Source organism: Protopterus annectens, chromosome 12.part0 (genome assembly GCF_019279795.1).
Source record: "Protopterus annectens isolate FY-2018-M chromosome 12.part0, PAN1.0, whole genome shotgun sequence".
NCBI classification, from domain to species: Eukaryota; Metazoa; Chordata; order Ceratodontiformes; family Protopteridae; genus Protopterus; species Protopterus annectens.
The window spans coordinates 1167904786-1167917517 of NC_056746.1; the positions used below are offsets into that span (position 1 = coordinate 1167904786).

Below are 12732 nucleotides of genomic sequence, written 5' to 3' on the forward strand. Positions count from 1 at the left end.
GAAGTAAAATAAATGGGCAAGCAGTGCAGTTACAGATATTTTGCACCCCACATCACTGGTGATAGTGGTAAACTGTTCATCTATTTGCACTACAAATACTTTTTATTAAGCAATGCTCGAATTCAATACTTTTATTTCACAATAACTACAAATTCTAGGTGTATATTCATTATAAATAAGAGAATATGTGATTTTTGTAATTCCTTGTGATCAATGAATTCAATGGCTCATTCTTCTAAATAATGATAATTTTAAACATATTTATAACAGAAATTTGTAGTAGATCAGTAAAAAACAAAAGATAGCCATGGTTTCACTAGATGATGGCAAGCACATGATTTTTTCTTCCAGTTACATGATATCTCCCACTTTAGAAACCTTTAAGATGAAAATAAACTTTTATATGAATGATCTGTTATGTCTTAAGGTATAAATCTGGACCAGTGACTTATTTCTGAAGTTACAGTAATGATACTCATGAAAGTATCATAAAGATGAACATTTCAATAGTGACACAGCACATGATTTGTGACGTGCATTGGGCTGCAGTCAGAATCTGTATGCCCAGTGGATTGGCAGTAAAAGTTAGGATACAAAAATGGCAATCCCATCTGTTTATAAGCCCAGAACTTGCAGACATTGATTAGTGGCAGATGGACATAAATGAGAATGAGTTTCACAACTTATCCAGATACTGACAGTGAGATATGGTTGCAGCAACCCCTTTGAAATAAGTACCAGGACAAAAACCCTGTTTGACAGAAGTGAATGTCATCCATTTTAAGAATCTGGCTCACACACACCTATGGAACTGGTATTGGATTTTTACTTGTCATTAAGTACAGCTTTCTCACTTGAGCTTGACTGTGAGATTTGTAAACAATAGGGAAAATAGCATTTAGTTGGCCTAATAACTCAAGTCAAACCTTTGGAAAAACTATGTTTAAACTGTGTTGTGAATATTGTATTTCAGTTTTTTCAAGTGTTTGTTTTTCTGTTGCCTCACAGTGATTATTTACCTAGTAATAATCAGATAATCAGAACAATTTTCATTTTCTAAATTTTATGGGTTTTTTTTTTTTTTTTTTGTTATTTGTCAACCACATATAGGAAGCCGGGATAAAGTGGGGAGAGCTGTTGTACAAGTCATTACAGACCACAACATCTGGACTCAGGTGGAGTACATAGAAAAGGAGCTGAGAATGTTGTTGCTTTATTTCTACATGGTCCCCAGGTAAGATTATTGCAGTGGCTACCTACAGATTGCAACTGCTGCAAATAATGCACCTTTCCTCCTGTTAAACAAACCAGGAGTTTTAATTGAAGAGATGCTCATTTTGTTCTTACAGTTAATTGCATCTAGCAGCAGTTTACTTAGGTTTGAATTTTATGCAGAATGAGCAGCAAAGATTCATCAGATCTGTTTATTAAAAGGAACCTGAAGGGCAGAAAACATACCTGGTCAGATATGAGAACCATTGGGTACTACATCCTATTAACTTGTCACTGATTATTAAGCACCTGTTTCACAGTGTGGTGTAGATTTACAGTTGGTTACAGTCAGAATATAATTACTGGAAAAGGTAAACTATTCGCTCTGTGAAGGCTTTTATTAGTCAGTCTACAGCAAGGGTAAACTACTCGCTCTGAGAAGGTTTTAATTAGTCAGTCTACAGAAAAGGTAAACTATTTTCTCTGTGAAGGCATTTATTATTCAGGCTACAGAATGATGCCACAAAGATTTAGGAACATTTTCATTTATTTATTTATTTACTTACTGTTTGTTACTCAGGTTAAATCTCACTGAACCAAGGTAAGGGAGATCCTAGGATCAAAGGATCCAACATGAAAATAAAAAAGATATAATAAAAGTATAAATTAGATATAAGAAAATTACTCATTTTATGAATATTAAATAACTAATTTAACACAAGCAAATAGTTTGCAAACTAAATCGAGTGCATTAATTAAAAAAAGTTAAGGTAAAAGCTGCCTTAATTCATAGACGTATAGGGAGTATGCAGTATAACATTGAGATTTTTTGCAGTATTTAAATTTATATATATATATATATATATATATATATATATATATATATATATTCAGAGCAGATACTCCCACACAGGCTTTAACATGGCTCCAAAAGGAAGACAAGTCCCCTAGTCTCCCACTGCCATCTGTCGCTGCATCAGGATTTGATAAACAGTGTCTATTAGTTTACTAAATCATGGCTTCAAAAATGTAAATCTTCCATTATAGACACACACCCATATATATATATATATATATATATATATATATATATATATATATATATATATATATATCTTTGTGTGTGTGTGTGTGTGTGTGTGTGTGTGTGTGTGTGTGTATGTGTCTGTGTGTGTGTGTATTGTCTTACCTTATAGTACTTACTCAAACTGGTGCAGAAGTACCTTCTGTAGGTTTATTAAGTCACTGAGTTATAGAACTGTTGTGGCATAGTGCACTACGAATGCTTTTACCCTCGAACTTAAAAGCACCATTACCAGTCCATAATTCCCTTACTCCTTTGTGGTGTTCACACAAGGGTCTGCTTGTGATGTTGGTGTTTGGTGTTGTCTGGATACAGCCTTATTTCTACATTGCCGATTTGTGATACTGTTTGCAACTTTGGCTGTTTTGTAGTTTTCTCATTACTGGTAATCTGACCAGACCGTTGTTTCCTTAGCCTCATGAACTCATGGCCTGCTGCTTCTACTCCATAGTTTGGTGACGGTTCATTCGGCATTACCTGCATGGACTTTTATGGATTTCTTTGGGTTTGTTTTATCACCTGGGCTGGTAGCTCTCTGCTCAATTATTCCCACAGTTCAGCTTTAACCATACTAGCTGGGCGTGTGTGTGTGTGTGTGTGTGTGTGTGTGTGTGTGTGTGTGTGTGTGTGTGTGTGTGTGTGTGTGTGTGTGTGTGTGTGTAAAATATGCCCCAGAGAGAAGGTTGGCTAGTTAAGTGATTTTGCTCAGAATCAAACTCTGTACCTTAAGTGCAGCAGGCAAGAGCATTAATCCTCCAAACCAACTGTCAGACTTACATTTTACTCTGACAGTGCAATGAAATAGTAGATGCTGTGGAAGAACAAGTTGAATTTCTTTCAGCGAGCAGGAAATATTATTTAAGTAAATGTTTAAACACTGGAGTCGGAGTCAGATTATTGGCACTATATTTGAAGGATTTTAACTGCCCGTGTATCTTTAGGGTTGGGATTGCTATCACCTTAACATTTTACTATTCACCACTCATTTGCATTGCAGGACTTTATTCAGTATTTAATATGAGATTATGACCTACATTCTTGGTTAGAATGAAAAAGGAAAGGCAGAAATGAAGACTCCACAAAACAGATTTAATCAAATAAAACTTAGCGCTTTCGTCCACTTCAATGAGTAAACTTCATCAGGCAAACATTTTAAGGAAATTACATCACTTAAATATCCAAAGAAAATGACATCACATCTGTTGTTCATTAACTCCCATTATTATATAAATATACTAAATATTTATGTACGAAAAAATAAAAAAAATAAAAACCTTACTACACAATAGAAAATGTATATATATATATATATATATATATATATATATATGTGTGTGTGTGTGTGTGTGTGTGTGTGTGTGTATGTGTGTTTAAGGTTAAAAAAATCATCTTTCTAATGATTTTAACTTCAGTAAACATTTCACATTACAATGTTCATTCAAGCCGGGGAATGCAAAAGCATTCAATTGTAACTGCCAGTTAAGCTTCTTTTCTTCTAAAATGAGTGACCAGGGGTCTCCCTGAATATCCATAGGAAGTTCTTCCAAAACTAAAAAAGAAACATCCTTGTCGACTGGAGAAATGAACATTGGGACCCTTATTCAACTTATTTTACAATTGACTAATAGAGTGGATGAATTATCCAAACGAATTGATAACGGACTTCCGACCACCCTGGGTAGCTTAAATAATGCATTACATCTTAATGAAAGCCAGGGTTCGACTTCTGGCAGTTCCCCCATTTCTTTGACTTCTTTGGTTTCTTCCACCAGGCGGATTTTAAAGACTGCAGTTTCCTTAAACTGGAGAGCTCCGAATGCCAACAGAACGGAGCAATTGGTTAATACCTTGACTATCTTTCTGACAGTGGATGTTCCATCTTTAAATGAAATGCTGAATAAACCGATGCATTTGCTTACAAGTGGGATCCCCTCGAGTGAATCAGTGTCTCATAATGCAGATTCAGGTAACAGAAACAATAATATTACCATTGTTGACAGTCTAAAAACTTTTGATGCATAACTTTATAAATGTAAAAAAAATACAGCTAGAGGTGGCTTACCTCAGAGAGTGCTTACAGAGGAAATACATTCCTAAGGGACTAAGACAGTGGAGGTACCCGTCTGGGTTTGTTAAAAATTCTTCCTTTCACTGTGAACTACTTCATTTATTTGATGAACAAGGCTGCCAATTTTTAGAACTTTTAATTAAAGACTATGGCAGTCAAATTGAGAAATGAACTATTGAGTTAAATAATTTAGAAAGGAATATAAAAACTGATTCTGATTTTTTGAGATACAAATATGATTTTTGTCACATTTTTAACAGTATTGATAACACTTTGAACAAACACATGGAAACTAAGCTTAAAAAATTACCCGGAGACAAATTGAAAATGGTTTGGCATACCCTCCACCTCCTTATTCTGAAGATAGTTCCCTGGTTAATACTGTCACTGGGGTGAATGGACAGACATATATGGAGAACATGGATGTAAATATTACAGGACAGAATGATGGTCTAAGACCCCCTACACAACTGAGATGTAGTGAATGAATCAGGGAGAGACAACAGTCATTTAATCCTCTTGAACCCTGGGATTTTTCCAACCAAGGGAGGAACAATCAATCCCATATGTGGGGAGGTCAACGTTGAAATCATCCACAGAAGAGACAGAACCATCGGGTGAGATAACTGTGGAATTTGAGAACTATCAACATCTTGCTGTTAACAATAACTCTAACCCCAGTATTTTCAGTAATTCCACAGGGGACTTTAACGTATACAATTTTTTTGTATTTTCCTGTAACCCAAAATTTAGTGGATGTTTTGTCAAAGGGTTTATCTTTTGTACCCAGCAGGGGAGCAAATCTAGCTAAAACCCTAACTGACTTTAAACTGTTTTTACACAAATTGAATTTAAAATTATTTTTTGGTAGCAGTATGAATAGTGATGATGTTAGAGTTTCTAGTGTCTTTAATCTGCCACTACACCTGACTTTAATGGTTTAAAAAAATGTGTGAAATAGATTTTTGGCACAGTTTGAATAGATCTAACATTTCTGTTAAAGAAGGTAACTTAAATCTTACTAGAAATAAACAACAAGTACTTGATACTTTAAGGGCACATAATATTCGGGTGATGAAACCTGATAAAGGGGGAGGGTTAGTTTATGGATGAGGAGGATTATAACAACAGAGTGACACACTTTTTAGATGCAGAGTCATATGTTAAGGTGTCTTTGAGTGAAGTTAATGGGGCCCACCAATGAATTAGATCTTTACTCAATGATTTGTTTATAGAAAGGACTATTAATATTGACACCTACAATTACTTGAATATGCCAGCCCCTAAGATTCCCATATTCTTTGCATTACCAAAGATTCACAAGGACATTGTGACCGCCCCCCCCCATGTCCTATTGAAATTGGTAGAAGCTCAATAACTTATGCTTGTGCTAAACTGGTTGATAATAAGTTGAAAAAGATCTTGGAGGTAGAACATCACATTTTCCGACACTCATGGCATTATTTAGACCATTTGAACTCATTTGTTTTTGATGAGACACTAAATTTTCTAACTGTTGACATCAAAGACATGCATACAGTAATTCTCCAGGAGTTAGGTTTGAATAGGGTGAGAGATTTTTTGCACAACAAAGGTGTGGAAAATGATTAAATTTATTTAATAGAATTTCTTTTAGACATTGTACTCTCTAACAATTTTTTTCTATTTAACAGCAACTTTTATTTACAGAAGTCCAGAGTGGCTATGGGGTCCCCGTGTGGGCGGAGCTTTGCTAATTGTATACTTGCCCATTGGGAAAGGAATTATTTATTTAAAGACAATCATTTTAAACACAAGGTACATTGATGCACCCACTATTTGGATGACATCTTTATATTATTTAAGGGTGACCGTGTTGCAGCTGAAGAATTTGTAGAACATATTTCTACTTTAATTGATTTTTTGAATTTCACTTTTCACTTCGGCTTTGACGTCATTCCCTTCCTAGATGTCCTTATTTTCAAAAGACGTACCTAATAAGAGATATCTGGCAAGTATATACAGAAAACCAATGTATTCAAATAGTTTTTTACACTATGACAGCTGCCATCCACAACACCAGAAAAAGGCCTTCATAAAAGGTCAGTTAGTAAAAGCGGCTTTTAATTCTGAGTGTGATCAGCTTAAAGAAATGTTTTTGAAAAGAGCATATCCAGTTTCTTTAGTAAATAATGTTATTTTGGAGGTCACAGAGAAGGGAAGAATGGGCATTTTTAGACCCATTTTGGGTGGTACTAGAGTGACGGAAGTTCAATCTATCATGACACACATGAATGTTGATAGAGTCGTTGTGAACCCAAATGTAGTGGTTGACTTAAATACCACTTTTATTACCCCTTTTTTGACTAATGCCCCTATTTTGAGAGAGATTGTTCTAAAGAACTGGGACTTAATTATTGATGACACTCCCGTCCGACTTAAGTTAGGTGAGAAGTCCAGAGTAGTTTTTAAGAGAGGCTTTAACTTGAAAAGTGTATTAAGAAGACCAAGTAAGAAATACGTGAATAACCCTGGGATGCATAAATGTGGAAGATGCAACTTCTGTAAGTACATTGAGGTTGGCAGAGACGTTTTTGTTAATAAACATCATTTTTCCATTGGGGTCAAATTTAACTGTGAAACCAAAAGAGTGATTTACCTGACCAAATGTAAAAAATGCGAATGTTTGATGTAAGGAAGACAGAAAGACAGGTCAAACAATGCATTCATGAGCATTTATACAATATTGAAAAACAAAACCCCACAAATACCCTAGCCAGACATATTTCCAGTAATGTAGGGTATATTTTTTCTTTTTTAGTTTTGGAACAACTTCCTATGGATATTCGGGGAGGTCCCTGGTCAGTCATTTTAGAAGAAAATGAGTTTAATTGGTAGTTACAACTGAATGCTTTTGCATTCCCTGGCTTGAGTGAACATTGTAATGTGAAATGTTTATTGAAGTTAAAATCATTGGAAAGATGATTTTTAACCTTAAATGCATATATATACACACACACATATATATATATATATATATATATATATATGTATATATATATATATATAGTATTTAGTATATTTATATTTATATAATAATGAGAGTTAATGAACAAAGGATGTGATGCCATTTTATGGGATATTTAAGTGATGTAATTTTCTTAAAATGTTTGTCTGATGAAGTCTACTCATTGGAAGTGGATGAAAGTGCTAAATTTTATTTGATTAAATCTGTTTTGTACAGTCTTCAGTTCCGCCTCTCCTTTTTGGTTCTATCAGTTTGTGCTCATGTATTTGTGGAGTTACTATATTCTTGGTTAATTATTTTGCTGCTATTTTATTTTTTTTTCCTGTGTTGTTTTTTTCAGTTTAAACTTTGATTTTGTTGTTCTTAGTTTTGCCTGATTTGCCATTGCCTGTTTTCCTTTGCAAATTGTTTACTTCTGTTTTATTTATTGTTTGTTAATTATTTCATCTTTAGTATTTTTGTTGGTTGCCAAGTTTATTTATTGTTTTTTAATTTGACTATAGTCATTCGTAAGTTCATCATTTTGTTGAATTATTTTTTAACTTATAGTTGGGAACATACCTATATTTTGAAGCATTTTGTCCTCCCACAGCTTTCTCTAGGCACTATTGAACCCTGAAGGTGTCTGTGTATTTTTAAAAGGTAGAGAAAGATGAACAGTGTGAAATGGTGTCCCTTTGTTCGGTACTTTTCTGCTGTTTCAATGAGTACGGATGGTCGCTCTAGACCTTACAAAATGCGTGTTGGCCTTTTCTTATCCTTCTGCGTAAGTGAGAATGTTAAGGTGCGAACCAGGAAAGCAGTATTTTTATGGCATATTTCTGCTCTTTAGCTTGTTGACCACTACAGCGGCTTTTAAAAACGGTTTAACCAATGTCATGTCAACTCTCAGACAAAAGGATGTGCCATACAATTGTTTCACTCTCCACAGCAGCTGTGCACATTCTGGATACAGTCATGTATTTCTACTCTCCCTAGAACTGACTGCCAACTGCAAGACATTAAATGTGTTCCCAACTTCTAGAAGACAAAGAAAGGTGACTAATCACTTCAGAACATCTTTATTTCTTTTGTAACAAAGGATTTCCAAAGTAATGTTCTTGTCTCAGTACATAGATGTCCAATCTAAACTGCATGTTCAGTCTTCTAAAGCTTCTGAGCCATGTGTCAGCCAGCATCCTTATAATGCCCAGTACCAAGCTACACATGAAGGAGACTCATCATCACCCTTGAAATCTGCAGAGTCAGATGTCAGATATACTGTATCTTTTCATTCAGGCCCCTGCTTTGGTGAAGGAACTGAGGTGTTAATTGATGATGGTATATCCAAATCTGGGAAAATCCTTTCATCTCGGTTAGCAGATTCTCTGATAATGAATGCCTTAGATTTTCAATTTGGATTGCGTTTTCAGGATTTGTCATTTTAGGGAGTGTGGTCTTCAGTGCAAGAAGGAAATGATCCTAAAAGAAAAATATCTTTGATACTAGAAGCATGATTAGTCTACCTGTAAGCTGACAACTTAGTGATCGTGTGGTATAAACAGTAAATAAGATGACACTAACATGCTCCATCTTTGTAAACTAGCCCTGCAAGTCAGGGAAATGGTATACTATCTAGGCCAAAAAACAAACTGAAAAACATAGATTAAAACACAAGTGGAAGACCCAAAGAAACAAACTGCTGTAGGTAATATCCAGAACAACTTTAATACAAAAACGTTTGAAATAAAAACTTGTTTAAAACTATGAGAGATACACACTTTTCTTCACAAAAATACATGAACTTCATCAGATAAACATTGCTGGAAATACACACACAATTTGTAACTTTTGTATCCAATCACATGACCACCAAGCCCCAGTCATTCATCTTAAAGGAGCCACCACAAAATAAATTCACAGTGTGTAGCACTGAGTGAATTCAATTGATAAAATTTGCAAACAAGGAAAAATATATATAACTATATATATATATATATATATATATATATATATATATATATATATAAAATAGTATAAAATGCATTCCCTATAAAATCAGAAAAATTAAGACAAAAGTATATAAAGGTATGTAAAATATAAACCCTTTATTTAGGGCTCATCTTTTCAGTGCTTTTAACTTGAGCAAACATGCTATTGAAACATGTTGATTGAGTCCAGACTAGTTATTACGCCCTAAATACAGGGTTTATATTTTATATACTTTTACATACTTTTGTCTTCATTTCTTTGTGGTGGCTCCTTTAAGATGATGCTTCAATTCCTGGGGACTTGGCGGTCATGTGATTGGACAAAAAGTTACAAATTGTGTGTTTACTTCCAGCCATTTTTATCTGATGAAGTTTGTGTATTTTTGTGAACGAAAGCGTTTATCTCTCATAGTTTTAAACAAGTTTTTATTTCAAAAGTTTCTATTTTAAAGTTCTTCTGGATTTTACCTGCAGCAGTTTGTTTCATTGGGCCTTCCACTTGTGTTTTAAAATGGCATAGTATCCACAAACCTCCAACAGCAGGCAGTTCATCTACTAGACACAGATATTTTGCTTGTGGATTCTTTGAGTCACATGGTATAAACAGAGGATATGTTTGCCTCTGTTAGATTTTGAAGCATGCAGATATGTTGAGAGTTTATTATATTTTCCATGTTACATAGCTGTTACAGGAGACAAGATGGTACAATCTCTATGACTAAAAACAAGAATACATTGCATTATGCCATGTCATATACTCAGCGTATTCTGTGATGTACCTAGAAATATTTACATTATAAGACAACTCACACATGACTCAGAAAAGACATGCTAACCCATTGCCGCAAAGGAATGTTTAGTGTATCTTTCTTGTTGCCAGACCAGATAAAATCATGTTGTCGTAACTCTTCCAAGAAAATAAACAAAATATCTGCAGCAAATGTTTCATCTTTTGAGCTTGTGCTACCATCCAGTCTGTACAGACATTCATTGTCTGCTAGAATACAGCATTGTCTTTATGTTCCTTAAGTATCAGAATTATTCAAGGATACCTTAAGCACATTACAAAATCATCCCATGCCAGCCTGATTTATAATTGCAATCACGAAAAAGCAAACATAATCCATTTTAAAAAAGACAGACAAATATAACATCTCACATAAAAATAATACTTTCAAAATACAGGTCTCCCTGTAAAGTGCTTAATTGTTTTGGGTCATATCTCCCAATGCCTTGGCAACTTGGTATGACTGTTTATGTAAGTCCTTCTTTTTCCAAAACTTAAGAGTTCTGCAAAAGGCAACAAAAGAAAAAAAAAACTGGATTATAATAACTCTGTTTTAATGCAGACAGTTATTATTTGTTCATGTTAAATAAGCAGCCTTGCATATTATAAATCTTTCAAGAGAAGATTTGTTCTTCCAGTACTTGGACAAGATTCTTCATTTTACAGTAGTGTTTGTCTGTCTCACTGCCCAAATGTTCGACGTTCTATATTACAATCTCTCATCAATAATCTTTACTAAAATAACTTCACTTTGAGCTCACCCAGTCTTATGTGGGCTGTTGTAGTAATAGCATTGTAATATACTACTAATAGGGCACATGGTCTAGTGTGTGAGAACAGTCCTACTAAACCAGCCTTTATATGTGTGTGTGTCTGTATGTATATATTGATTAATGTGTACTGTTTTGTGAATTTGTATTGTGGTGAATTTTCAGCAAATTATTTTCAGTTAGATGGGCTTCAACATTTTGGTACCCAGTCTTATACCAAGACTGCATCACCGTGTTTCATATCCTTCCCTGAACACCTTTGTCATATAGAAATTTGTTTTCCAGTGTTAAAGAGCCTTGAGCATGTCTTGTATAAGTGGTTGATTCAGTTCATACAAGATGGATATATTTTTTACTTAGTAGGTATCTGCCTTAGTTTTAAGACTTCTGCTACTATCTAGTCCAACAATGGCAAAGGTCTTCTAATGGAGACAGTTTTCACAGTGCTTAAAATAGTCTTTGATTTTCTCAGCTATATCATCCTTATAAAATGTTTTGCAACTTTTAACTTTTGAACTACCTGACTGTCTTAACTACCTCAAGCATAGACCTTTTTAAGTCAAAGTTAATTCTCTATCCTCGATTTTCTAATTTATTTCTGGAATCCAATAAGGCTCCATACTTTATCCTGTCCTTTTCTTTCTCTTCACCAGCAACCTTCCTAAAGACCATTACAGTATTAATATATTACTGTAAACATATTATCTCCTCTTGTTTGGATCAGTCAATGATAAAGACACCCTGCAGGATGAATTTTGTAAGATTGGCCATTTATTTTCCTTATACCATCTAAATGTAAGTTCTTTTAAAACAAAACCATTGCTGTGCAGCACTGTTCAGACAGTAACACCCCTTCCTTCTCCATTACTGCCCCTTACAGTAATCCTATTGAACATATAACCACCTACAAATATGATGGTATAGTTCTTGGTTCTACTCTTTTAATTAATAACCTTACTAAAACCATTGTTTCCATAGTATAGAAACTGCTCAGACTATCATACAGTCTAACACAACTGTTCTGTCCAGCCACTCGCTACTGCACTGCTGAAAATATTCTCACAGTTAAATATGAATACTGTGTCCCTCTTTTTGACTTGCAAAATTCAAAAATTGCAACCTCTTCTAGAAAACAGCAAAATACACTGTGTGGCATGGCAGAACCCACCATTGTAATGCACTGCTTAACACTGTTACTCTGTTAATCTTAGCACCTCCCTACTTTTTGTCACTACCATCTCCAAACTCATACTTCTAAACTTCTGCTCTCCTCTTGTTCAGCTTCTGTTTGTGTCAGAAAATCATTACCCCTGGCTGGGGGGGGGGGGGTCATGAATGTGTAAATCTGCCCTCTAGAACCTTCCTTTCAGCACCACTGTTTTAATGTGGAAGTACAAATGTATATATTTGCCATCTTGGACTTCCTTTCAGCGGTGCTGCTATAAGTTAGTGTCAACATCACTTCCTACACACACACACACACACACACACACACACACACACACACACACACACACACCCACACACACACAAAAATGCAATTTGGTAAATCACTGCTCCCAGGCCCAACCCAGTAGAGAGTCAGTTGAAAAAAATGGCACCCTGAATATTCAAAGATAAAACACTACATTAGCAGCACAGAGATTGATAATTAGCTAAGCAAACAAAATTTTATGATGAGCAGCGAAAAAAAAATATGAGGCAAAATCAAGGGTAACTGAGAGGTAATCCCAGCTTGCACTTAGTGTAAATGCAGTAACACGGTTATGTTCACTTCTAACTGCTTGCCTCACACTGCAGTTTTCTCTGGTGAACTTGTGAAATTGTTCCACTT

General features: G+C 34.8%; 1 protein-coding gene across 1 annotated transcript in view; it reads left to right on the forward strand.

The window, feature by feature from the left end:
• The window catches only part of KIAA1755 (KIAA1755 ortholog), a 986731-nt gene that overhangs the window by 384706 nt on the left and 589293 nt on the right, over positions 1–12732 (forward strand). The window contains exon 5 of the mRNA XM_044090195.1: positions 1111–1234. Within this exon, the coding sequence (XP_043946130.1) occupies positions 1111–1234 (124 nt within the window). The remainder of the gene's footprint in view (positions 1–1110; positions 1235–12732) is intronic.